This window comes from Carcharodon carcharias, chromosome 31, assembly GCF_017639515.1.
Source record: "Carcharodon carcharias isolate sCarCar2 chromosome 31, sCarCar2.pri, whole genome shotgun sequence".
In the NCBI taxonomy this organism is placed as follows: Eukaryota; Metazoa; Chordata; class Chondrichthyes; order Lamniformes; family Lamnidae; genus Carcharodon; species Carcharodon carcharias.
In genome coordinates this window covers 14,226,930-14,254,888 of record NC_054497.1, presented here as the reverse complement: position 1 = coordinate 14,254,888, position 27,959 = coordinate 14,226,930, and the positions used below count along the sequence as shown (strand labels likewise).

At 50.2% G+C, this 27,959-nt stretch overlaps 1 protein-coding gene across 1 annotated transcript; it reads left to right on the top strand.

The window, feature by feature from the left end:
• Positions 1-10,037: 10,037 nt before the first annotated feature.
• polr2f (RNA polymerase II, I and III subunit F) lies at positions 10,038-20,348 on the top strand. The gene is made up of 5 exons (XM_041177807.1): positions 10,038-10,190; positions 11,117-11,186; positions 13,160-13,290; positions 15,196-15,267; positions 20,155-20,348. Exons 1-5 carry the CDS (start codon positions 10,171-10,173, stop codon positions 20,243-20,245), a joined length of 384 nt encoding a protein of 127 aa, XP_041033741.1. The 5' UTR covers positions 10,038-10,170; the 3' UTR covers positions 20,246-20,348.
• The last annotated feature ends 7,611 nt before the right edge of the window (positions 20,349-27,959 follow it).

Sequence of the window (27,959 nt, the reverse complement as noted above, 5' to 3'; positions counted from 1 at the left end):
GGTTGGGACTGTTTTCCTTGGAGAAAAGAAGGCTGAGAGGAGACTCGATAGAGGTATTCAAGATCATGAGAGGGAAGGATAGGGTAAATAGAAACTGTTCCCACTCAAGAGAACATCAAGAACTAGAGGGCACAGATTCAAAATAATTGGCAAAAGGAGTAAATGTGATGTGAGGAAAATTTTTTCACCCAGAGGGTGGTTGGAGCCTGGAACAAACTCCCTGAGAGGGTGGTGGAGGTAGGTTCAATCGAGGTATTCCAAAGAGAATTGGATTGCTACCTGAAATGGGAGAATTTGCAAGGTTACGGGGATAAGGCAGGGGAGTGGGACTAGGGGGAATGCTCTTTGAGAGCCAGTGCAGACTTGATGGGCTGAATGGCCTCCATACGCACTGTGAAGCATATATATTTTAACTTTATATAATAAAGGGTTACGTTCCTTTGCGTTTCCATTTTCTTGCTGATGATTACAATAGTCAACTACAATTTGCATTTCTAACAGTGTCTTGAACGTAAAAAACCCATCCCACTGTAATCAAAAAAAAAAATGGGTGCAGACACAAAGATGACAAAAAGCATGGCCAAAGGAATGAGTTTTAACGTGGACAGGGGAGTTGCGAGGCAAAAGGGTTCAAGAGAGAATTGCAGATCGTGGGGCCTGAATGGCTAAGGCACATCGAACATTTATATAGCACCTTCTAATGTTGTAAAACATCCCAAGGCACAGTTACCAATGCTGGAATGAAAGGGGAGTGAGAGGGGTGGGGTGGGGCAAGGCAGGGCAGGACGGGGGGGTGCAGTGGTGGAGGAGCTACACAAGAGGCCAGAGAAATGGAGATTTTGGTGATGGGAGGAGGTTGTAGGGATGGATCGTACATTGTGATCAAACTGCATAGATTATTTTTGACAATATATTTATTTGTCTGCAAGGTCATGGTCTCTGCTAATATTGCTTCCTCGCTGAGACAAAGAATGTGATGCAGTTTAAGGGGACCCAGTTTCCCTCTTCAGGTATCCTCGGCTTCTGTTCAGTGCCATCCATGGATATGAACAACAACTCAAAGTGTGGGAATTGGTAACACCCTGACACTAGTGTAGTAAGTACTGGGTTTCTGGTATATTTTGCTGTCACCAGGAGGTTTTGCTCCATTAATGAAGATTGACTGTCACCAGAGGCTGGGACTTGCCCTACTTGGTTCCATTGGAATGCCTAATGGTTCTAACTGCTGTGCTGCAAGACTTTGACTGGTTAAATTCCCAACACTGGCATGGTTTCTAAGCCTTTGTGCTTGCACTGAAGCTTGTTGGCCTTAGCTAAGTGCAGTGTGCATCCCACATTAGGCAAACTAGATTCCAGCTTGTTACTGAACCACCCACACTTTGTTCACCCAGCAAGTCAAAAGAAAATGTTGTAGCTCGTTTAAAGATTGAAGCAGTCTAGTTAGTATCTGTTGATGTACAGAGTAAGATAGACTTCGAACCTTCACAGGAATTACTGTTTTTAATCCGTTTTGGCTTTCACCTCATGCAGTGATTGCGCTCCCCATGGTCATTGCTTTGAGTGCTTTAACATCATAAAGAGTGACTCTGAATGCAGATTGTCTGCACTTCCAGTGTAACTTGCAGTGTGGGTTTTAGGATTACCTTTTGCTCAGTCATAGACAGGGCAGGATGTCCAAAACGAAGCAAAAGCTTTGTTTTGGTTGCAGTGCTAGACAAGCAACCTAAGAACATAAGATGTATAAAAACCTGAGTCAGTCACTCAGACAAGAATGTCCTGGGTTTTGGATATTGAAGTGGGCCAGCATTTATTGCCCATCCCAAGTTGCCCTTTTGAAGGTGGTGATGAGCTGCCTCCTTGAACCGCTGCAGTCCATGTGGTGAAATACACCCACTGTGCTGTTAGGGAGGGAGTTCCAGGATTTTGACTCAATGACAGTGAAGGAACGGTGATATATTTCCAAGTCAGGATGGTGAGTGACTTGGAGGGGAACTTCCAGGTGGTGGTGTTCCCATGTGTCTGCTGCCCTTGTCCTTCTAGATGGTAGTGGTAGTGGGTTTGGAAGGTGCTGTCGTAGGAGCCTTGGTGAGTTGCTGCAGTGCATCTTGTAGATGGTACACACTGCTGCTACTGTGCATCAGTGATGGAGGGAGTGAATGTTTGTGGATGGGGTGCATATCAAACAGGCTGCTTTGTCCTGAACAAAAACAGAATTACCCGGAAAAACTCAGCAGGTCTGGCAGCATCGGCAGAGAAGAAAAGAGTTGACGTTTCGAGTCCTCATGACCCTTCGACAGAACTGAGGGTCATGAGGACTCGAAACGTCAACTCTTTTCTTCTCCGCCGATGCTGCCAGACCTGCTGAGTTTTTCCAGGTAATTCTGTTTTTGTTTTGGATTTCCAGCATCCGCAGTTTTTTTGTTTTTATCTCTGCTTTGTCCTGGATGGTGTCAAACTTCTTGAGTGTTGTGGGAGTGGCACTCATCCAGGTACATGGAGAGTATTCCATCACGCTCCTGACTTGTGCCTTGTAGATGGAGGACAGGCTTTGGGGAGCCAGGAGGTGAGTTACTCGTCGCACGATTCCCAGCCTCTGACCTGCTCTTGTAGCCACAGTATTTATATAGCTTTTATTTTGAAAAATATAGCTTATTCATAAAATATCTGGAAGAAAATTCCAAACCATTTCAAAATCACCATCACATAAGTACAATCAGATTCAATTTTTACGCATGGATCACGAGGTGCATCAATACATTGTGAATATTACAATCATTTCAATATGGTCATTACAGACAATCAGACAGTGGTATTGGAGTTATCAACATACATCATGTTGCGCTCTGAGGTGCTTCAATACATTTATAATACAATTAGTATTCAATGCAGACATTCATTGTGAGCTGTACAGCCCGAGGGGCTTCAACAGTTCCCAGCCCCTCTGTGCCCTATGGCTGAAAGGTCTTAGACAGCGACCTTTCCCCAATGCGCCCTTGCAGCGGCTGCCCCAAGCTTTAGTGCGTCCCTCAGCACGAAGTCCTGGACCTTGGAATGTGCCAATCTGCAACACTCGGTTGGGGACAACTCTGCGATGGAAGACCAACAAATTTCGGGCAAATCAAAGAACATCTTTCACTGAGTTGATGATCCTCCAGCTGCAGTTGATGTTTGTCTCGGTGTGTGTCCCTGGGAACAGCCCGTAGAGCACAGAGTCCTGTGTCACAGAACTGCTCGGGATGAACCTCGACAGAAACCACTGCATCTCTCTCCAGACCTTCTTCACAAAGTCACAATCTACAAGGAGATGAACAACGGTCTCTTCCCCACCACAGCCACCTCGAGGGCAACGTGCAGAGGGGGTGAGACTCCTGGTGTGTAGGAAGGATCTGACAGGGAGGGTCTTTCTCACCACCAGCCAAGCTACGTCTTGGTGCTTGTTGGAAAGTTCTGGCGATGAGGCATTCTGCCAAATGACTTTGACAGTCTGCTCGGGGAACCATCCCACAGGATCCACCGTCTCCTTTTCCCTCAGGGCCTTTAAGACATTACGTGCCGACCACTGCCTGATGGACTTGTGGTCAAAGGTGTTTCTCTGCATAAATTTTTCCACGAGGGACAGGTGGTACAGCACGGAATCCCAGCTTAGAGCACTTTCACCATCACCCCCTCCCCCCATCAAATCCACCCCTCCCTCTCCCTCTCCCTCCCCCTCCCCCCACTCTCTCCCCCGCAAATCCAGCTCCCCCTCCCCCCTACTCTCTCCCCCCTCGCCCCCCAAATCTCTCCGCCCTCGCCCCACTCTCTCCCACCGCCTCGCCCCCACACTCTCTCGCCCCCCGCCCCCACTCTCTCCCCCGACTCACCCCAACTCTCTCCCCCCACTCTCCCCCCCCCTCGCCCCCACTCTCTCCCACCCCCTCGCTCCCCCACACTCTCTCCCACCCCCTCGCTCCCCCACACTCTCCCCCACACTCTCTCCCCCCCTCGCCCCCACACTCTCTCCCCCCTCGCCCCCACACTCTCTCCCCCCTCGCCCCCACACTCTCCCCACCTCGCCCCCACTCTCTCCCCCCCTCACTCTCTCCCACCCCCTCGCTCCCCCACACTCTCTCCCACCCCCTCGCTCCCCCACACTCTCTCCCACCCCCTCGCTCCCCCACACTCTCCCCCACACTCTACCCCACACTCTCTCCCCCCTCGCCCCCACACTCTTTCCCCCCTCGCCCCCACACTCTCTCCCCCCTCGCCCCCACACTCTCCCCACCTCGCCCCCACTCTCCCCCCCTCACTCTCTCCCACCCCCTTGCTCCCCCACACTCTCCCCCCCCTCGCCCCCACACTCTCTCTCACTCTCTCCCCCACTTGCTCCCACTCTCGCCCCCACGCTCTCCCACCCCCTCGCTCCCACACTCTCTCCCACCCTCGCCCCCACTCCCTCTTCCCCCTCGCCCCACTCCCTCTCCCCCCCTCGCCCCACTCCCTCTCCCCCCCTCGCCCACTCCCTCCCTCCACTGCCCCCACTCCCTCCCTCCACCGCCCCCCCACTCCACCATCCCCCCACTCCCTCCCTCCACCCAATCCCTCCCAAACCCTACCCCCACTCCCTCCCTCCCCTTCTTCCCCCCTCCCCCTCTTCACCCTCCCCTTCTTCCCCCCTCCCCTTCTTCTCCCTCCCCTATCCCCGTTTTCCCCTCCCCCCTCCCCCCTCTTTCCCTCCTTGCCCCACCTCCCCCTCCCCTCCTTCCCCCTCCCCTATCCCCGTCTTCCCCACCTCCCCCTCCCCTCCTTCCCCCCCTTCCCCCCTCCCCCTCTTCCCCCACCTCCCCCTCCCCTCCTTCCCCCTCCCCTATCCCCGTCTTCCCCACCTCCCCCTCCCCTCCTTCCCCCTCCCTCTTCCCCCCCTTCCCCCCTCCCCCTCTTCCCCCACCTCCCCCTCCCCTCCTTCCCCCTCCCCTATCCCCGTCTTCCCCACCTCCCCCTCCCCTCCTTCCCCCCTCCCCCTCTTCCCCCCCTTCCCCCCTCCCCCTCTTCCCCCCCTTCCCCCCTCCCCCTCTTCTCCCCTTCCCCCTCCCCCCTTCCCCCCTCCCCCTCTTCCCCCCTCCCCCTCTTCCCCTCCCCTTCTTCCCCTCCTTCCTCCCCCTCTCCCCTCCTTCCTCCCCCCTCCCCTCCCCCTATTCCCCCCTCCCCTCCTTCCCCTCTCCCCTTCCCTTCTTCCCCCTCTCCCCTCCCCTCCTTCCCCCCCTCCCCTCCCCTTCTTCCCCCCCTCCCCTTCTTCCCCCCTCCCCTCCTCTTCCCCCCCTCCCCTTCCTTCCCCCCCTCCCCTCCTTCCCCCCTCCCCTCCTCTCCCCTTCTTCCCCCCCTCCCCTCCTCTCCCCTTCTTCCCCCCCCTCCCCTCCTCTCCCCTTCTTCCCCCCCTCCCCTCCTCTCACCTTCTTCCCCCCCCTCCCCTCCTCTCCCCTTCTTCCCCCCCCTCCCCTCCTCTCCCCTTCTTCCCCCCCCTCCCCTCCTCTCCCCTTCTTCCCCCCCCTCCCCTCCTCTCCCCTTCTTCCCCCCCCTCCCCTCCTCTCCCCTTCTTCCCCCCCCTCCCCTCCTCTCCCCTTCTTCCCCCCCCCTCCCCTCCTCTCCCCTTCTTCCCCCCCCTCCCCTCCTCTCCCCTTCTTCCCCCCCTCCCCTCCTCTCCCCTTCTTCCCCCCCCTCCCTCCTCTCCTTCTTCCCCCCCCTCCCCTTCTTCCCCCCCCCTCCCCTCCTCTCCCCTTCTTCCCCCCCCTCCCCTCCTCTCCCCTTCTTCCCCCCCCTCCCCTCCTCTCCTTCTTCCCCCCCCTCCCCTTCTTCCCCCCCCCTCCCCTCCTCTCCCCTTCTTCCCCCCCCTCCCCTCCTCTCCCCTTCTTCCCCCCCCCTCCCCTCCTCTCCCCTTCTTCCCCCCCCTCCCCTCCTCTCCCCTTCTTCCCCCCTCCCCTCCTCTCCCTTCTTCCCCCCCTCCCCTCCTCTCCCTTCTTCCCCCCCCTCCCCTCCTCTTCTTCCCCCCCCTCCCCTCCTCTTCTTCCCCCCCCTCCCCTCCTCTTCTTCCCCCCCTCCCCTCCTCTTCTTCCCCCCCCTCCCCTCCTCTTCTTCCCCCCCCTCCCCTCCTCTTCTTCCCCCCCCTCCCCTCCTCTTCTTCCCCCCCCTCCCCTCCTCTTCTTCCCCCCCTCCCCTCCCCTTCTTCCCCCCCTCCCCTCCCCTCCTTCCCCCCCTCCCCTCCTCTCCCCTTCTTCCCCCCCTCCCCTCCTCTCCCCTTCTTCCCCCCCTCCCCTCCTCTCCCCTTCTTCCCCCCCCTCCCCTCCTCTCCCCTTCTTCCCCCCCTCCCCTCCTCTCCCCTTCTTCCCCCCCCTCCCCTCCCCTTCTTCCCCCCCCTCCCCTCCTCTCCCCCCCTCCCCTCCTCTCCCCCCCCTCCCCTCCTCTCCCCTTCTTCCCCCCCTCCCCTCCTCTCCCCCCCCTCCCCTCCTCTCCCCTTCTTCCCCCCTCCCCTCCTCTCCCCTTCTTCCCCCCCCTCCCCTCCTTCCCCCCCTCCCCTCCTCTTCTTCCCCCCCCTCCCCTCCTCTCCCCTTCTTGCCCCCCTCCCCTCCTCTCCCCTTCTTCCTCCTCTCCTCTCCCCTTCTTCCCCCCCCTCCCCTCCTCTCCCCTTCTTCCCCCCCCTCCCCTCCTCTCCCCTTCTTCCCCCCCTCCCCTCCTCTCCCCTCCCCTTCTTGCCCCCCTCCCCTCCTCTCCCCTCCCCTTCTTCCCCCCCTCCCCTCCTCTCCCCTTCTTCCTCCTCTCCTCTCCCCTTCTTCCCCCCCCTCCCCTCCTCTCCCCTCCCCTTCTTCCCCCCCTCCCCTCCTCTCCCCTTCTTCCTCCTCTCCTCTCCTCTCCCCTTCTTCCCCCCCTCCCCTCCTCTCCCCTTCTTCCTCCTCTCCTCTCCTCTCCCCTTCTTCCCCCCCTCCCCTCCTCTCCCCTTCTTCCTCCTCTCCTCTCCTCTCCCCTTCTTCCCCCCCCTCCCCTCCTCTCCCCTCCCCTTCTTCCCCCCCTCCCCTCCTCTCCCCTTCTTCCTCCTCTCCTCTCCTCTCCCCTTCTTCCCCCCCTCCCCCTCCTCTCCCCTTCTTCCCCCCCCTCCCCTCCTCTCCCCTTCTTCCCCCCCCTCCCCTCCTCTCCCCTTCTTCCCCCCCCTCCCCTCCTCTTCTTCCCCCCCCTCCCCTCCTCTTCTTCCCCCCCCTCCCCTCCTCTTCTTCCCCCCCCTCCCCTCCTCTTCTTCCCCCCCCTCCCCTCCTCTCCCCTTCTTCCCCCCCCTCCCCTCCTCTCCCCTCCCCCTCCCCTCCTCTCCCCTCCCCCTCCCCTCCTCTCCCCTCCCCCTCCCCTCCTCTCCCCTCCCCTTCTTCCCCCCCTCCCCTCCTCTCCCCTTCTTCCTCCTCTCCTCTCCCCTTCTTCCCCCTCTCCTCTCCCCTCCTTCCCCCTCTCCTCTCCCCTCCTTCCCCCTCTCCTCTCCCCTCCTTCCCCCTCTCCTCTCCCCTCCTTCCCCCTCTCCTCTCCCCTCCTTCCCCCTCTCCTCTCCCCTCCTTCCCCCTCTCCTCTCCCCTCCTTCCCCAAAACTGTCTCCTGGTGCCTTGATCAAATATGGCGGATCAGAGTTCAAATTGGCTTCATGCCTGAGCAAACAGGGTCATTGGGAATCACTTTTATTTAAAGTATTTTAATGGTGGACCAGCAGGAATAATTACATTTTACACTCTTTTATAATAATATTAAAAAAAAGCTTATCAATATGTTCTTTGTGGAGAATAATGTTGCTTTGTTTACATTAAATTATTTGTAACGACAGATGAAGTTTGAGTGAAAGTTATTAAATTAAAAATGAAAAACAAAAACAAAAACAGAATTACCTGGAAGAACTCAGCAGGTCTGGCAGCATCGGCGGAGAAGAAAAGAGTTGACGTTTCGAGTCCTCATGACCCTTCAACAGAACTTGAGTTCGAGTCCAAGAAAGAATTGAAATATAAGCTGGTTTAAGGTGTGTGTGTGGGGGGCGGAGAGATAGAGAGACAGAGAGGTGGAGGGGGGGGTGTGGTTGTAGGGACGAACAAGCAGTGATAGAAGCAGATCATCAAAAGATGTCAACAACAATAATACAATAGAACGCATAGGTGTTAAAGTTAAAGAGTTGGTGATATTATCTAAACGAATGTGCTAATTAAGAATGGATGGTAGGGCACTCAAGGTATAGCTCTGGTGGGGGTGGCGAGAGCATAAAAGATGTAAAAAAAAATAAATTTTTTTTTTCTTTTTCTCTTTTTATAATGGAAATAGGTGGGAAAAGGAAAATCTATATAATTTATTGGAAAAAAAAGAAAAGGAAGAGGGAAACAGAAAGGGGGTGGGGATGGGGAAGGGAGCTCACGACCTAAAGTTGTTGAATTCAATATTCAGTCCGGAAGGCTGTAAAGTGCCTAGTCGGAAGATGAGGTGTTGTTCCTCCAGTTTGCGTTGGGCTTCACTGGAACAATGCAGCAAGCCAAGGACAGACATGTGGGCAAGAGAGCAGGGTGGAGTGTTAAAATGGCAAGCGACAGGGAGGTTTGGGTCATTCTTGCGGACAGACCGCAGGTGTTCTGCAAAGCGGTCGCCCAGTTTACGTTTGGTCTCTCCAATGTAGAGGAGACCACATTGGGAGCAACGAATGCAGTAGACTAAGTTGGGGGAAATGCAAGTGAAATGCTGCTTCACTTGAAAGGAGTGTTTGGGTCCTTGGACGGTGAGGAGAGAGGAAGTGAAGGGGCAGGTATTGCATCTTTTGCGTGGGCATGGGGTGGTGCCATAGGAGGGGGTTGAGGAATAGGGGGTGATGGAGGAGTGGACCAGGGTGTCCCGAAGGGAGCGATCCCTACGGAATGCCGATAGGGGGGGTGAAGGGAAGATGTGTTTGGTGGTGGCATCATGCTGGAGTTGGCGGAAATGGCGGAGGATGATCCTTTGAATGCGGAGGCTGGTGGGGTGATAAGTGAGGACAAGGGGGACCCTATCATGTTTCTGGGAGGGAGGAGAAGGCGTGAGGGCGGATGCGTGGGAGATGGGCCGGACACGGTTGAGGGCCCTGTCAACGACCGTGGGTGGAAAACCTTCGTTAAGGAAGAAGGAGGACATGTCAGAGGAACTGTTGTTGAAGGTAGCATCATCGGAACAGATGCGTCGGAGGCGAAGGAACTGAGAGAATGGGATGGAGTCCTTACAGGAAGCGGGGTGTGAGGAGCTGTAGTCGAGATAGCTGTGGGTGTCGGTGGGTTTGTAATGGATATTGGTGGACAGTCTATCACCAGAGATTGAGACAGAGAGGTCAAGGAAGGGAAGGGAAGTGTCAGAGATGGACCACGTGAAAATGATGGAGGAGTGGAGATTGGAAGCAAAATTAATAAATTTTTCCAAGTCCTGACGAGAGCATGAAGCGGCACCGAAGTAATCATCGATGTACCTGAGAAAGAGTTGTGGGAGGGGGCTGGAGTAGGACTGGAACAAGGAATGTTCCACATACCCCATAAAGAGACAGGCATAGCTGGGGCCCATGCGGGTACCCATAGCCACACCTTTTATTTGGAGGAAGTGAGAGGAGTTGAAGGAGAAATTGTTCAGCGTGAGAACAAGTTCAGCCAGACGGAGGAGAGTAGTGGCGGATGGGGATTGTTCGGGCCTCTGTTCGAGGAAGAAGCTAAGGGCCCTCAGACCATCCTGGTGGGGGATGGAGGTGTAGAGGGATTGGACGTCCATGGTGAAGAGGAAGCGGTTGGGGCCAGGGAACTGGAAATTGTTGATGTGACGTAAGGTGTCAGAGGAATCACGGATGTAGGTGGGAAGGGACTGGACAAGGGGAGAGAGAAGGGAGTCAAGATAACGAGAAATGAGTTCTGTGGGGCAGGAGCAAGCTGAGACGATCGGTCTACCGGGGCAGTTCTGTTTGTGGATTTTGGGTAGGAGATAGAAGCGGGCCATCCGAGGTTGGGCAACTATCAGGTTGGAAGCTGTGGGAGGGAGAACTGACCGTCTCAAAGATGGTGGGGCGGCAGCTTGAAGAGTGAACGGCGCATGCGTGGTGACGTCAGCCGTACCCTCTGACCTGGAAGCTGTTCCATTGCCCCGGTTGCTGTCGCCCGTGAAGGAGCCGCCACCGCCGCCATGTCGGACAACGAGGACAAGTGAGGAAACCACTGCGAGCCCGCAGCCTCCGGAAGCCGCGCACAGCTCGGTGACTCGCCGAGATCCCCTCCCTTTATCCCCCAAATGGCCGCACCCTGGGAAAACGACGGAGCGAGGCCAACCGGCAGTCGGCGGTGACTGGAGGACCGGCCGCAGCGCCTCCGCTGCCTGGGCTGAGTTCCTGCACTGAGAGGCCACAGCGCCCCCATTGTCCCAGGCTGAGTTCCTGCACTGAGAGGCCACAGCGCCCCCCATTGTCCAGGCTGGGTTCCTGCACCGAGCAGCCACAGCGCCCCTTCTGCCCGGGCTGAATTCCTGCACCAAGCGACCACAGTGCCCCCATTGCCTGTGCTGAGTTCCTGCACCAAGTGACCATAATGCCCCCACTGCCCGGGCTGAGTTCCTGCACCAAGCGACCATAATGCCCCCACTAATTCCTGCACCAAGTGACCATAGTGCCCCCACTAATTCCTCCACCGAGTGACCACAGTGCCCCCACTGCCCGGGCTGTGTTCCTGCACCAAGCAGCCACAGTGCCCATATTGCCCCTCCCCTACCACTGATAATGAGTAAACTGCAGCATCCCCTACTATCGCACCTATTGGATACAGAGTGGTGGCCCAAGGTGGCTAAAAGACTGGCCACTGGTAATGGAGCAGGGGTAGCGTGGCAAGTAGGAGCTAGTAGAATTAAAGCTTTGATAACTGGAGGCACAGGCTGGGCCGTGAAACTGGGAGAGATGACAAACGTGACGCTAATGATCTTAAAGTTGTTTCTCTAGGCCACATGTTAATGGAGATGTGAAGCTTTAGTGCATAAGGTCAGAGGCTGCTGAGTGGGATTTAAGTGCAGACTGCATTGGACAGCCAGTGCTGAGTTTTCATTACTGTTAGCTCCATTTAATATATTTCGTTTCTGATTCCAGTTTTGATGGAGATGATTTCGACGATGCCGATGAAGATGAGGGGATGGATGATCTGGATAACGTGGAGGAGGTGAGTTCACCCTAGTTTAACCCCTGGTGCTCTCTCTTTCTCTGTCCCTGGCTCAGTGGTTTGTACTCTGAGTCTGAAAGTTGTGAATTCAAATTCCACTCCAGACACATGGAACGTAAAATCTAGATTAACACTCCCAGTGCATTACTGAAGGAGTGCTGCACTGTCAGAGGTGCCTCCTTGCGGGTGAGGTGTTTGCTCTCTTAGGTGGATGTAAAAGACCCCAGTGCCCTGATTGTGAACAAGACCCTGAGGATTGGTGAGGGAGGGGGTGGTGTCCAGAGCTAATAACCCTCCCTCAACCAACATTACAGCCTTGATTCAAACATGGACAAAAGAGCTGAACTCCTGAGATGAGGTGAGAGTGTCTGCCCTTGACATCAAGGCAACGTTTGACTGACTGCTTGGCATCAAGGAGCCCTGGCAAAACTGGGGTCAATGGGAATCAGGGGGAAAACTCTCTGCTGGTTGGAGTCATATCTAGCACAAAGGAAGACGGTTGTGTTTGTTGGTGGTTAATCATCTCAGTTCCAGGACATCACTGCAGGAGTTCCTCAGAGTAGTGTCCTTGGCCCCAACCATCTTCAGCTGCTTCATCAATGATCTTCCTTCCATAATAAGGTCAGAAGCGGGGATGATCGCTGATGATTGCACAATGTTCAGCACCATTCACGACTCCTCAGATACTGAAGCAGTCCATGTCCAAATGCAGCAAGACCTGGACAATATCCTGGCTTGGGCTGACAAGTGGTGAATAACATTTGCGACACACAAGTGTCAGGCAATGAGCATCTCCAACAAGAGAGAATCTAACCATTGCCCCTTGACATTGAATGGCATTATCATGGCTGAATCCCCCACTATCAACATCCTGACTCTGTAGAGCAGGTCAGAGCGTAAGAATCCTGTTGCGAGTAACTCACCTCCTGATTCTCCAAAGTCTGTCCACCATCTACAAGGCACAAGTCAGGAGTGTGATGGAATACTGTCCACTTGTCTGGATGAGTGCAGCTCCAACAATGCTCAAGAAGCTTGACTCTGTCCAGGACAAAACAGCCCCGCTTGATTGGCACCACATTCACAAACATTCACTCCCTCCACCACCGACACACAGTAGCAGCAGTGTGTACCATCTACAAGATGAACTGCAGGAACTCACCAAGGCTCCTTTGACAGCACCTTCCAAACCCACGACTGCTACCAACTAGAAGGGCAAGGGCAGCAGATAGATGGGAACACCACCACCTGGAAGTTCCACTCGCCATCCTGACTTGGAAATATATCGGCCGTTCCTTCACTGTTGTTGGGTTAAAATCCAGGAACTCCCTCCCTAACAGCACTGTGGGTGTACCTACACCACATGGACTGCAGCGGTGCAAGAAGGCAGCTCACCACCGCCTTCTCAAGGGGAAATTAGGGATGGGCAATAAATGCAGGCCCAGCCAGCGACACACACATCTCATGAAATAATAAAAAAAACCCAACGTCATTAACAGCAAACTCTCGATTCTCACCCTCATGTTCAAACCTCTCCGTGGCCTCGCCCTTCTCCATCACTGTCGATCCCTCCAGCCCCCAGAACCCTCTGGGACCTCTGCCCTCCTCCAGTCCTGGCCTCTAGCATCCCCATTGTTAATTGCTGCACCATTGGCAACCATGCCTTCAGCTGCCTGGGCCCCAAGCTCTATAATTCCCTCTCTAAACCTCTGCCTCTCTACCACTCTCTCCTCTTTTAAGATACACCTTAAAACCTACTTCTTTGATCAAATCTTTTACCACTTGTTCTAATATTTCCTTATGTGGCTTGATGTCGATATTTTGTCTATGACGCTCCTGTGATGCGCCTTTGGTCATTTTACTATGTTAACGGAGACGAATTCAGTGATCAGAAATTGTTTGGCAGAGGGTCTGAAGGGCCAACTGCTGCTCCTGGCTCTTTGGCTAACATTTTGTTTCCTCGGTTTGGTTCCCAGGAGGACCGAGAGAATGTGGAGATTCTTCCTGCAGCAGATGGCCAGCAGGCCAATCAGAAAAGGATCACAACGTCGTACATGACCAAGTATGAAAGAGCCCGAGTCCTGGGAACACGCGCTCTTCAAATAGCGTAAGTACTGCCAAGGATTTGTCACTGTGCTATCGGCAATCTGTTTCAGCAGCAGTGTGTGCAGAGAAAGGAAGAACTGTCATTTCTATGGCACCTTTCACAACCTGACAACATCCCAAAGCGCTTTACAACCAATTAAGTTCTTTTTGAAGTGTAGTTACTGCTGTAATGTAGGAAATTCAGCAGCCAATTTGTGCATAGCAAGATCCCACAAACAGCAATGTCATAAATGCCCTGATGATCCTTTATTGATGTTAGTTCAATGATAAAATATTGCCCGGGACTGGGTGACTTCTGAGGGAAATCCAGAAAAAGGTTTTTTTTGGGGGGGGGGGGGGGGGGGGGGGGGGGGGGGGGTGGGGGTGGGGGGGGGGGGGGGGGGGGGGGGGGTGGTGGTGGTGGTGGTGGTGGTGGTGGTGGTGGTGTGTCACAATCCTAAAATTAGAGGTAGGCTAGTTAGGAGGGAAATCAGGAAGCACTTTTCCCTATAAGACAAAATATGAAATCCAGGGAACTCGCTTCCTCAAAAGGCTGTGGATGCTGACGCACAACGGGAACTTTCAAGACTGACGGATAGATATTTGTTGGGCAAATGTATTGAGAAGCTGAATTGGCTGGAAGATCAGCTAAGATCAAGTTAACAGGTGGAAGAGGCTCAAGCAGCTGAATGGCCTCGTGTTCCTATGATGTGACCAACCGCTTGTCTTGGGGGTTATAGGAACAGAAATATGCCATTCAGCCCATTGAGCCTGTTTCACCATTCAATGCGACCATGGCTGATCAATGCCTTTTTCCCCACATCCCTTTATCTCATTGGTATTTAGAAACCTGTCAATCTCTACTTTAAATCAATTCCATGACTGAGCTTCCACAGCCTCTGGGGTAGAGAATTCCAAAGATTCACAACCCTCTTGAGTAAAGACATTTCTACTCATCTGGGTCCTAAGTAGCTTCCCCCTTATTTTGAAATTGTGTCCCCTGTTTCTAGACTCCCCAAGCAGGGGAAACATCTTACCTGCATCTACCCTGTCTATACCTTTAAATATTTTGTAGGTTTCAATGAGATCACCTCTCATTTTTTGAAACTCTAGAGAATACAGGCCCAGTTTGCCCAATCTCTCTTCATTAGACAGTCCCTCCATCCCTGGAACAAGTCTGGTGAACCTTCGTTGCTCTCCCTCTATGGCAATAATATCCTTTCTGAGGTAAGGGGACAAAAACTGCACAGAGTACTCCAGATGCAGTCTAACCAAGCTTCTAAACAATTGAAGCAAGGCTTCACTACTCCTGTGCTCAAATCCTCTTGTGATTAAGGCTAACATTCCATTAGCTTCCTAATTACCTGCTGCACCTGCATGTTAGCTTCCAGTGACTTATTGGCGAGGACACCCTTTGTAAATCAACACTTTCTAATCTCTTACCATTTAGGAAATACTCTGCACATCTGTTCCTCCAACCAAAGTGGATGACCTCACATTTTTCCACATTATATTCCATCTGCCATGTTCTTGCTCACTCACTAAGTCTGTCCAAATCCTCCTGTAGCCGCTTTACATCCTCCTCACAACACACACTCCCATTGAGCTTTATGTCATCTGTGAACTCGGAAATATTACATTTGGTCCCCACATCCAAATCACTGATATATGTTGTGAACAGCTGGGCCCCAAGGACTGATCCCTGCGGTACCTCACTAATCACAGCATGTCAATGTGAGAATGACCCATTTTATTCCTTATCTCTGTTTTCTGCCTGTTAACCAATCCTTAATCCATGCCAGTGTATTGCCTCCTATTCCATGCGGACTCTGGTGAACTCGGAGCTGCTGGAAAGTGGCGAATCCCAGAATAATGTGCGATTGATTAATCTCTCTCTCCCCCGCGCTCTCTTTTCCTCTCTCTGCAGGATGTGTGCACCTGTCATGGTGGAGTTGGAAGGGGAGACAGACCCTCTGCAGATCGCAATGAAAGAACTGAAGTAAGTAGCAGTGCCAGCGCAGTACCCAGGCAGCACGCGGCTGCTGTAGCTGTGCCCAGTGTCACTGCAGATTACTGTGTTGTTCTGGCTCTGTTGACAGTCAGCTGAGATGAACTAACTCAGCTCAAGCTGTTTTGCACAGCTCAATCAATCACTAATGTTGTGAGATAAAAACAAAATACTGTGGATGCTGGAAATCTGAAACAAAAACAAAAATAGCTGGAAAAGCTCAGCAGGTCTGACAGCATCTGTGGAGAGGAAGACAGAGTTAACGTTTCGAATCCGTATGACTTCTTCAGAACTAAAGAGAAATAGAAATGAGGTGAAATATAAGTTGGTTGAGAGGGGGTGGGACAGGTGGAGCTGGATCGAGGGCCAGTGATAGCTGGAGGCAAAGGAGAGATTGCCAAAGATGTCATAGACAAAAGGTTAACGGGGTGTTGACGGTGGTGATATTAGCTAAAGGATGTGTTAATGGTAACATTAAGGGTAGAAGCAGGATGAGCAAGTGACAGATAGCCCTAGTGGGGGTGGGGGGGAAGGGATCGAAATAGGCTAAAAGGTGGAGATAAAATAATGGATGGAAATAAATTTAAAAATAATAATAGGAATAGGTGGGAAAAGAAAAATATATATAAAAAATATAATAATTATTAGAAAAAAGGGAATCGAAAAGGGGGTGAGGATGGAGGAGAGAGTTCATGATCTAAAATTGTTGAACTCAATATTCAGTCCGGAAGGCTGTAAAGTGCCTAATCGAAAGTTGAGGTGCTGTTCCTCCAGTTTGCGTTGGGCTTCACTGGAACAATGCAGCAGGCCAAGGATGGACATGTGGGCATGAGAGCAGGGTGGAGTGTTAAAATGGCAAGTGACAGGGAGGTCTGGGTCATACTTGCGAACAGACCGAAGGTGTTCTGCAAAGTGGTCACCCAGTCTGCGTTTGGTCTCTCCAATGTAGAGGAAACCGCATTGGGACCAACGAATGCAGTAGACTAAATTGAGGGAAGTACAAGTGAAATGCTGCTTCACTTGAAAGGAGTGTTTGGGCCCTTGGACGGTGAGGAGAGGGGAAGTGAAGGGGCAGGTGTTGCACCTTCTGTGGTTGCATGGGAAAGTGCCGTGGGAGGGGGTTGAGGAGTAGGCGGTGATGGTGGAGTGGACCAGGGTGTCCCGGAGGGAACGACACCTACAGAATGCCACCGGGGGGGTGAAGGGAAGATGTGTTTGGTGGTGGCATCATGCTGGAGTTGGCGGAAATGGCAGATGATGATCCTTTGAATGCAGAGGCTGGTCGGGTGATAAGTGAGGACAAGGGAGACCCTATCATGGTTCTGGGAGGGAGAGGAAGGTGTGAGGTTGGATACACGGGAGATGGGCTGGACATGGTTGAGGGCCCTGTCAACCACCGTGGGTGGGAAACCTCGGTTAAGGAAGAAGGAAGACATGTCAGAAGCACTGTTTTGGCACCATCGGAACAGATGCGACGGAGGCGAAGGAACTGAGAGAATGGGATGAAGTCTTTACAGGAAGCGGGGTGTGAGGAGTTGTAGTTGAGGTAGCTGTGGGAGTCGGTAGGCTTGTAATGAATATCGGTGGACAGTCTATCACCAGAGATTGAGACAGAGAGGTCAAGGAAGGGAAGGGAAGTGTCAGAGATGGACCATGTGAAAATGATGGAGGGGTGGAAATTGGAAGCAAAATTAATAAATATTTCCAGGTCCAGACGAGAGCATGAAGCAGCACTGAAGCAGTCATCGATGTACCGGAGAAAGAGTTGTGGGTGGGGGCCTGAGTAGGTCTGGAACAAGGAATGTTCCACATACCCCATAAAGAGACAGGCATAGCTGGGGCCCATGTGGGTACCCATAGCCACACCTTTTATTTGGAGGAAGTGAGATGAGTTTATGGAGAAATTGTTCAGTGAGAGAACAAGTTCAGCCAGACAGAGGAGAGTAGTGGTGGATGGGGATTGTTCGGGTTAATGTTGTGAGGGTCATTAAACTAACAGAATTGGTAATACAAAGTTGGTTATCAGTAAAAGTGTCTCTGAAGGTGTCCAAATGTCTTAACAACCTGACTGTCAGAGAATTGGTGCAGAGGGAAGCTATTTGGCCCATCTAGTTCATACTTCTCCAATATATTTTGGAGGATGTCCAGTTACAGGATTCAGGAAATGTTGTGGGATGGCTCCCACCTTATGGTCATTATAGCAAAAGATTGGTGACACTTCTGGCCTGTATTTCTGATAAGTGGACTGCTACGCAAACATTCACCTTGTTCAATTGGGGTTAGGGGCCATCAATATCAGATAGTGACTAATAAATCCAAACGGGAATTCGGAAGAATTCACGGAGTGGTGAGCGTGTGAAATTTGCTAGCACAGGGAGTGGTGAAGTGAATAGCAGAGATGGATTTAAGGGGAAGCTGGATAAATACATGAGGGAGAAGGGAATAAAGGGATGTGCTGATAGGATGAGATGAAGTAGATTGGGAGAAGATAAAAGCAAAAAACTGCGGATGCTGGAAATCCAAAATAAAAATAGAACAGAAGAGTCTGTTGAAGAGTCATACGGACTCGAAACATTAACCGTATTCCTGTCCGCAGATGCTGTCAGACCTGCTGAGTTTTTACAGGTATTTTTATTTTTGTTTTTTTTTTAGATTGGGAGAAAGCTTGTGTGGGGCATAAATGGTAACATGGAACCAGTTGGGCTGAGTGGCCTGTTTCTGTGCTGTAAATTCTATGCGGGAAGGAATCCTGCCATCCTTACCTGGTCTATGTGATTCCAGCCCCTCACCAGTGTAGCTGATCCTTCACCTCCCTCTGAGGTGGCTTCAAATTGCTAGCAGAGGTTGAAGAAGGCAGACCACTGCCACCTTCCCAGGGCAACTAGGGGGGTTGGGCAATAAACGCTGGCCTTGCTGCAACACCCCAAGAATGAATTTTTTATAAAATGCTGGCATGGAACTGACTGATGCCGCCTAAACCCCTTGATTGCATTATATTCACTTTGAGCTAGATTGAACGGGCCACCTCAACTCACGAGGAGCGATGGGGCTGTGTTCATAGAATCCTACGGCAAAAAGACCATTCAGCCCATTGTATTTGTGCTGGCTCTTTGAGAGCTGTCCAATTAGTCCCACTCCCCTTTTCCTTCCCCATATCCTTGTGGATTTGTCCTCTTCAAATATGTATCCAATTCCCCTTTGAAAGGGTAATGGAATCTGCTTGTGCCTCCCTTTCAGACAATGCAATCTAGGTCGAAACAACACCCTTTGGGCAAAAACAATCTCATCTCTCCCTCTGGTTCTTTTGCCAATCACCTCAAACTTGTGTCCTCTGTCACTGGAAGTAATTTATCATTGTTTATTCTATCAAAACCATACATGATTTTAAACCCCTCTATCAAATCTCCCCTTCCTCTTCTGCTCAATCTTATCATTGAGGCATCTCTCAATTGTTTTTCAAAAATATATTTTGTTCATAAAATATTTAAAAGAACATTGCAAAACATTCCAAAATGGCCATCAGAGGAAGTGATGTTCACATTCTAGACCATGCTGCACTCTGAGGTGCTTCGATACAAGTGTAATACTTGTACACATTCAATGTGAGTCAGAGCCTGAGGGATTCTATACAATCTCCAGCCCTCGGTGTGCTATGACTGAAAGGCCTTAGACAGCGACCTTTCCCCAATGCGCCTCTGGAATACAAATGTTAAAAGCATCTGAGCCAGGCTCTAGTTTAAAGCCACACATGAATTTAAGTTCCCTCTTCCTCACTTGTGCCTAACACGGTGACACTGACAGCCAGGCCTCTGGGGTTTGCAACCTTAGTCAGCAGTTATGGAGCCACTATAACTGCGATTTTCTTTTCTGTTGTTGTTTGCTGTCACGTTTAGAGAATGAGTCGTTTCCCTAAGGGCTCGCGCAGTTTCTCAGCCTGAACAGCTGGCGGTGCCAACAGCCTTCCTCAGCTTGCCCTGGGGTTAAACACTGGACATCAGGCCGGCAGCCGGTGCTCTTACTGCGGCAGCTTCATCCAGAAACAACTGTCGGGCCCTGGGGAAAGGGCAGGGAGGGGGAACGGGGCTAATTGAATCGCTCATTCAAAGGGCCAGTGCAGGCACGATGGGCTGAATGGCCCCCTTCAGTGCCCCAAGGTTCTATAGCCCCACCCCTGGCCCTGAGCAGGTACTGAAATGAACAAGCTGCCGCCCTCGTGGATGAGACACAAGGTCCCCTGGCACAGTTCCAAGAAGAGCAGGGAGTTGCCCTGGCATCCTGGGCCAACATTCCATCTGCAACTTGACGCCACCAAAACAAGAGAGGGACTAGTAACTAATCTGACTGCTCTTTGCTGTATTCAAAGTGGCAGCCTTGCTTGTAAAGTCAGAGAGCCATACAGCACCAAAGGAGACCCTTTGGCCCATCATGCCTCTTCCCGCTCACCTTTGTTCTTACCCCTGTGGCTCTGCAGTTCCCTTCCCTTTTGAGAGTTGCCATTGAATCATCTTCCACTTCCCTCTCAGGCAGCGCATTCCAGATTGTAACAGCTCGCTGTGTAAAATAACTTCTCAACCCCTCTGGTTCTTTTGCCAATTTAAGGTATTAAATCTGTGCCCTCTGGTTTTCAACGCTTCTGCCGGCAGAAGTAGTTTCTCTTTATTCACTCTATCAAAACCCCTCGTGGTTTTAAACACCTCTGTTAAATCTCCCCTTAACCTTCTCTGCTCAGTGGAGAACAACCCTTAATGACAATATTATTACATGTTTGCACACAGTCACTGCTGTCCAGCACCCTTAGCTGTAAGTAGGTCGCTTGCAGCTGTTTCCTGAGCTGAGTGATAACCCATTTTGTCAACACAAGTCTGTCTTGTTTCCCAGAGCACGAAAAATTCCAATCATTATCCGAAGATACCTGCCAGACGGAAGCTATGAAGACTGGGGAGTGGATGAGTTGATAATTACAGACTGACACATGCTTGCTACTCGGGCACTTTGCACATGTTTCCTGTATTTAAAAACTTTTTTTGTTTTATACTTTGCTTTTTTGTACAATAAACATTGATTCCCAATGAGCTGACAGGGCCTCTGATTCTGCAGAATGTGAGAGGGACTCAATGTTGAAGGTGTAGCTTCCAATGCAAATAAGTATCAAAGTGGTTGCTAATTTGGCACTAATGGGCAGTCTCAGGTAGTTAGCAGGCATGGAGAAGGGAATAATAACAGGCTGCTGCATACAACACTGTGGGGTACAGAGGGAGCTTTACCTGTCCTGGGAGTGCTTGATGGGGATGGTGTAGAGGGAGCTTTACTCTGTATCTAACCCCATGCTGTACCTGTCCTGGGAGTGTTTGATGGGGACAGTGTAGAGGGAGTTTTACTCTGTATCTAACCCCTTGCTGTACCTGCCCTGGGTGTGTTTGATGGGGACAGTGTAGAGGGAGCTTTACTCTGTATCTAACCCCGTGCTGTACCTGTCCTGGGAGTGTTTGATGGGGACAGTGTAGAGAGAGCTTTACTCTGTATCTAACCCTGTGCTGTACCTGTCCTGGGAGTGTTTGATGGGGACAGTGTAGAGGGAGCTTTACTCTGTATCTAACCCTGTGCTGTACCTGTCCTGGGAGTGTTTGATGGGGACAGTGTAGAGGGAGTTTACTCTGTATCTAACCCCGTGCTGTACCTGTCCTGGGAGTGTTTGATGGGGACAGTGTAGAGGGAGTTTTACTCTGTATCTAACCCCGTGCTATACCTGTCCTGGGAGTGTTTGATGGGGACAGTGTAGAGGGAGCTTTACTCTGTATCTAACCCTGTGCTGTACCTGTCCTGGGAGTGTTTGATGGGGACGGTGTAGAGGGAACTTTACTCTGTATCTAACCCCGTGCTGTACCTGTCCTGGGAGTGTTTGATGGGGACGGTGTAGAGGGAGCTTTACTCTGTATCTAACCCTGTGCTGTACCTGTCCTGGGAGTGTTTGATGGGAACAGTGTAGAGGGAGCTTTACTCTGTATTTAACCCCGCGCTGTACCTGTCCTGGGAGTGTTTGATGGGGCAGTGTAGAGGGAGCTTTACTCTGTATCTAACCCTGTGCTGTACCTGTCCTGGGAGTGTTTGATGGGAACAGTGTAGAGTGAGCTTTACTCTGTATCTAACGCTGTGCTGTACCTGTCCTGGGAGTGTTTGATGGGGACAGTGTAGAGGGAGCTTTACTCTGTATTTAACCCCGCGCTGTACCTGTCCTGAATGTGTTTTTGATATGGTGTTGGGTGCTTTAAGGGGAAATGCTCTATTACCTTTTGATCTGGGTGTGAGGCATGATGAGCTTGTGAGAGTGAATCAGACACTTCACATGCTCAGACCTAAAAATTACCGAGTTGCTGCTCTTGACGCCCTCAAGTGGCCATAAATTTGAACTGCTCCAGACTCTGGCAGACATTTTCTGTCTGACTCACTCAATAACAGCAGCAAACACGCCAGAGACCAGACATGAAGTGAGTGTAGCTCCCTGGGTTATCACTATTCAGTTTTGCTTTTTCTACTCCTTTTTGTCCAACTTTTTCTTAAATATAATCACAGGTCATTCCCTAATTAGAATCACACTGTGTAGGTGAGCTTCCTTCTTGAACCACAGCAGTCTGTGTGGGGAAGGTACCCCCACAGTGCTGTTAGGATTTAACAACAAAAAATTCATTTCTATAGTGCCTTTCTCAATCTCAGGATGACCCACGGAAATACTTTTTGAAGTGTACTCACTGCTGTAATGTTGGAAGTGGACAGCAATGGGATGATGATCAGAGATTCTGTTTTTGCGATGTCGGTTGAGGGATAAATATCATCTGGAAAACTGGGGAAAGCTCCCCTGCTCTTCTTTAAAATAGTGGCAATCGAATATTTTACATCCAGGCAAGAGGATTGGACCTCGATTTAATATCTCATCCAAAAGATGGCACCTCCGACAGTTTGGCACTCCCTCGGCACTGGGGGGGCGGTGTTGGCCTGGATTTTGTCCTCAGGTCTCTGGAGTGGGGCTTGAATCCACACTGTCCAATAGCCTGCCGCTGCTCAGCAGACTCTAGTCGGGCAGAACACTGGACAATAAACAGTGACATTTCGAGAGTTGTTAACCTCATTGCAGAGATTACAACAGACAGGAGCACAATTCAGCCCATCACATTAGTGCTGTTGCTCACCTTCAATTGAAGCTACCTTATGTCATTCCCCTGCATTCTATATATTCTATATATATTGCTATCCAATAATTGCTTTGAGATTATATTGCGGTGTATGCCTTGGTGACCCCTTGTGCTAAGGGATCATCATTCTTTATTCTAATGACTCTGTGTAAAAATATTTCTTCTAACACCCCCATTTTGTTCTTCCAGTGGTAGCCCCATGTGTGTGTACAAAGGCAGGTAAATGGTTTTGGGGGTACATCACAGCCATGATCTAATTGAATGGTGGAGCAGGCTTAAGGGGCTGAATGGCCTCTTTCACCCTTGTTACTGATTCACCAACTAGTAGAGACCATCTCTCCAATGTATCCTCTGAAATCCTGTCACTGTTTTGAAAACCTCCATTAGACTCCCCTCCTCCCCTAGCCCCCTCAGTTCCAGAGAAGTGCAAGTCCCATTAAATTAATTCACAGTAAATAAGATACTGAAAATCCAGCTGTGGAGTTATGTACCAAGCTTAACTCAATATGAATATTTAATTGGTTGTCTGCAACACTTGAGGGAGCAGCCAAGATATTTGCAACAAGGGTGGACTGTTTTATTTGTTCAGTTATACATAAGGCAGCCATTTATCTTTGAACCTGTCCACAGAGATTCAGATCCAGGAAGTCTTGCTGACATTTAAGTAGCTGGTGGAATCTTTAAGTCAACTTGCAATTATCAAAAGAATAATTTTAAACAGTGCTAAGAAATGTGAATTAAGCAAAAGAATAGCTTACCCTTAAATTGCAACTTTCAACAGCAACTCACTCACTCCCTGTGCCACCTACAAAATCAAGGTTAGCAGACACATGGGAACACCACTACCTGCAAGTTTCCCTCCCAAGTCATGCCCCATCCTAACTTGGAACCAAATTACCATTGACTCATCGTCGCTGGATCAAGATCCCGGAACTCCCTCCCTGGCAGAGCTGTGGGTGTGCCAGCAGCATACAGACTGCAGTGATTCGAGAAGGTGGTACACCATCACCTCAAGCGCAATTAGGGACAGGCAACAAATGCTAGCCTTGCCAGCGATGCTCATATCCCAAAAGTGAATATTAAGTAAAAAGAATGCATTGATGGAAGTCATGGTTGCATGTGCTTGGGGGAAAGTGGTTGGGTGGATGCTCTGTGAACACAAATGATCAAGAATGACCATCGTGTGAAATATCGACACCGTTGGACCGAGGATCTGAGACACGGTGAGCAGTCAGCACCTTCCTGTGGGATAGACTTCTCATTACAATGGCTGGATTTGTATAACAGGGAAAGAGCCGACTTCAAAGACTTTTGCTGCAGGGACTCTCAACTCTTGGAGGACTCGAGTTAAAAGGAGGATTCAGTGAATGCTTGGAACCTGAAATAAGGCAAAATGCTGAAAATGAGCCTCAAATTCTTCAGCATCTGATAAAAGGAGAGGTCAACTTTAGTTAGAGAGGTTTTTAAAATTACAAAGGAGTTTGATGGGGTAGGTGCGGAGATGATGTTTCCTCCGGTGGGGGAGACCAGAAATTAGGGGCCCCCGGTATAAGACAGTCAATAATAAACCCAATAGGACATTCAGGGGAAGCTTCACATAGAGAGTGGTGAGAATGTGGAACACGCTACCACAAGGAGTAGATGAGGTGAATAGCAACAATGCGTTTAAGGAGAAGCTAGATAAATACATGAAGGAGAATGGAATAAAAGGTTATACAAGAAGGGAGGTCAAATACTGCCATAGAACAGTTGGAATGAATGGCCTCTTTCTGTACAGTAAATTCTACGCCATTCCTTTGAAGAGAGTTACTTGTGGTTTAGAACGAGTTGAATTGGGTTAGAGCATTAACCCTTTCTGCTCCAAGAAGGCACCTGATCAGCAGCAATTTGTTTTGTGGTTTAACCTGTGTGACAAGGCGGGAAAAATACCCCTACCTAAGCTGAGGAAATCTCCCTAGGCACCCTGAGTAACAGGACTGAGGCCACTTATCTCAGGAGACAAGATTTAAACGCTCTTACTAACAGGACATGCAGATGGTGACAACCTGGGGCAGTTTGACCAGGTTGGCTGCACTCTCACTTTGCAGTTAGAAGGATTAGAGTTCAAGCCCCACTCCAGAACTTGTGCAGTGCTGAAAGAGTGCGATGTTGTCCGAGGTACCTTTAGTCAGATAAGACTTTAAATCAGGTATGTTTGCTACTGTTGGCTCAGGCTAATACTCTGGGTTCTGTGGTCTGTGGTACAGTTTGTAGAACAGAGACTTCTCCTGCTGTACCGGCCAACATTCCTTTCTCGACCAACACCACCAGAAATAGAGTCACTAATGTTTACCTCCCCCGATTGAAAGTTTGTTGAATCAACACAAACTATTAGTAGCCAGTTGCTCCAATTGGACCCAGTCTAAAATAGAAAAAATATACCAAATTGATGTAAAGGAAAGACAGACATATACATTTGTTTATGATTCTTGGAAATGACAAGATCGAATTGTGTTTGATTATGTCCCTGTGAAGCGCCTTGGGACATTTCACTAAATTAAAGGTGTTATATAAATATAAGTTGTTGTTGCTGTGTCCTTCATTTAATAACAAAATATGATAGCGCTGAAAGGAGAGACGTTGCTGAAGCTTTTCATCTTGCGCTCATCGGGACAAATGCAAGAATGCCGAATTTCAAACCACCACAACAATTTATACTGCAGGAAAAAAAGGTGCTGATTGGTTGGTAAGTCGACGCTGATTGACCAAGGCATTGTCATAGAAAAAGTAAATATAATGATGTACATGAATTTGGCTTTCATCAACCTGAGAGGATTTTTAAAGTAAGATGGGATATCTAAAAATAAATGTAGCAGATGTGGTTTATATGGATTCCCAAAAGTTAAGGTGCCACACCAAATGTTAACGGAGAAGTCAGTAGATTGTGGGATTGCCAGGAGCATGTCCAGATAGCAATGGAGGTCAGAAAGCATTGGGTTGGGGAGACAGATTTCACATGTGCCTGTAAATTTATTGATGATCTGGGCTTAAGCATTGATTGAACAGTATCAAGATCTGCCAGAGGCAACAAATTGCAGGGGGGTGGAGGGTGGAAGGTGAGAGTGGGAATTTTCCTGAAGGAAGGTGGGCAGATCGTTGGCAAGTGTTCTATGTGGAGCGAATTGAAACAGTACAATTTGGAAGTAAGAAGAAGGAGAGATGCGTTTTTTAAAGTAAGGTATTATATGGAGTAGGGGAGAGTGGTGTTACAAAATATTACAAAAGATTACACATTATTTATCACTCAGGAACAAGCCATTCTGCCCAGCTGGTCCTGACCAGGATTTATGCTCCACACACTTCTCTACCCACTCTGCTTCATCTAATATGAATGTATCTGCGCTATTCACTGCACTACTCCCTGTGGTAGCGAGTTCCACATCCTCACCACTCTCTGGGCAAAGATGTTTCTCCTAAATTCCTTATTGGATTTATTAGTTGACTGTCTTATATTGATGGCCCCGGTTCTGGTCTCACTCACAAATGGAAACTCCCTTACAATAAAAAGATAAAAGCAAAAAACTGCGGACGCTGGAAATCTGACAAAAAAACCCCCCAAAATACCTGGAAAAACTCGCCTTTGCCTCATCGATTCTTTCAAACTCCCTTGATAATTTTAAACGTCTCTATCAGGTTCCCTCGGACTCCTCCTTTCTAATGTGAAAAACGCCGAGCCAATCATTAAAAGTGACAGCGCAAATAAGTAAGACCGACAAAATAAATCCGGAATCCTGGATTCTACTTCTAGAGCCACAGGGTCCGAATACAAGGAAGTATTGATGAACTTGTGCGGGATACTTAAGGATGGATATAAAAACCACGGAAAAGGTGCAGCGTAGATTGACATGGGTATTGAAAACCAGGGGGCAGGATTTTATGACCCACGAGCGGGCGCGTGCCTGACCCGCTCGGGCGCAAAATAGTGCCCGATGGCATTGTGCACCTGTGCAACAATTCGATCGGCGGGCGCGTGAGAGAGCCGTCAGTGCGCCCGCCGACAAGAGGCCTATCGAGGCCCTTAATCGATGAATTTAAACATATGTTTCACTGCCCGTCCAACCTCAGGCGGGCACATCGGCCAGGGGGCCTTCTGAACTTTTTAGCAAACCTCATCCAGGGGCGAGACGAGGTTTCCACGACTGAATAAAAATTAAATGCCAATTTTTGGGGGCAGAATTTTTATTCTGTCCATATTATGGTGAGTGAGTCCAATGTTCAACTCCCCCAGGCAGCTCCCTGCCTTCAGGGAGTTTTCAATGCCAACGCAAGGCTTTTGCGCTCGCTCTCTTCCGCACCCCCAACCCTCAACCCCGGCAGCGCTGAGCTCCTCAGCGCGCCTTCCACGCACGCTGGCCGTTCATTGGGGGCCGATCGGGGGTGGGGGGGGGGTGCTGGACTGTTTCCTGGCTGCTCTCGGGCCTTCCCCCACTGGCACCCGATCGACGACCTGTAAACCCTGCCCCTGGCTAATGATGAGAATCCGGAGAAGGAGGAGTTTTCTTTCAGAAAGCCGAGGGGACGGTGGGATGGAGGCCTTCAGATTCCGTAGAGTTATGGGAAGGGTGAACAGTGAGAAATTGGCTCCACTGGAAGGTGGATGGTGAAGAGAGGGCAGAAATCAAAGCAGTCAACAAAATAATTAGGGAGATTTGAAAAACAATCATTTGCACAGCAGTTAATTCAAAAGTGGAATTATCTGTACAAGAGATTAAATAAACTGAAAAGGGCAGTGGAAGCAGATTCAATACTTTCGAAAGGGAATTGGATAAATACTTGAAAAGGGAAAAAATTACACAGCTATGGGGAAAGAGCAGGGGGAGTGGGGCTAATTAGATAGCTCTTTGAAAGGGCTAGTACAGGCTCAAAGAGCCGATTGGCCTCCTGTGTAAGATTCTATGATTGTTGCTGGAAAAGGAGGAATGTTAAATATTCCGGGAGAATGGAATTAGACTGTGTCCTGTATTAAAGGTTGTGGTCCTGAGAAGCCTTGAGACTGTAAAAACTGTTCAGTGGAGGGAAGTTGAGGGAAAGGTAGGGAGTGGAACTGTCTGATAAAATCAGAGTCTGATAGAATCAGGATTAGAGGGTAAGACTCCAAGGTAATCACCTCTTCTGAACCCTGACTAACTTCTTGTGCCTTTTCTAAATTTCCTATTATTATTTCAGTGAAACATTTTGGGTAATCACAGAATCGTTACAGTGTAGAAGGAGGCCATTCGGCCCATCATGTCTGCACCGGCTCTCTGAACATTTTAACTTAGTGCCAATCTCCTGCCTTTCCCCCATATCCTGCACGTTGTTTCTATTTAAATGCCCTCTTCAATGCTTCAATTGAACCTGCCTCCATCACACTTCCAGGCAGTGCATCCCAAACCCTAACTACTCGCTGTGTGAAAAAGGTTTTTCTCACCTCACATTTGCTTCTTTTGCAACACAGTTCAAAGCTGTGCTCTTTGG

What these genes read in the sequence shown, in the direction of transcription:
- polr2f (XM_041177807.1), top strand. Translation starts at nt 10,171, where the DNA reads ATGTCGGACAACGAGGACAA. An exon ending in ATGTCGGACAACGAGGACAA is followed by an intron (nt 10,191 to 11,116) that starts GTGAGGAAACCA and finishes TTCTGATTCCAG; the next exon opens with TTTTGATGGAGATGATTTCG. An exon ending in ATCTGGATAACGTGGAGGAG is followed by an intron (nt 11,187 to 13,159) that starts GTGAGTTCACCC and finishes TTTGGTTCCCAG; the next exon opens with GAGGACCGAGAGAATGTGGA.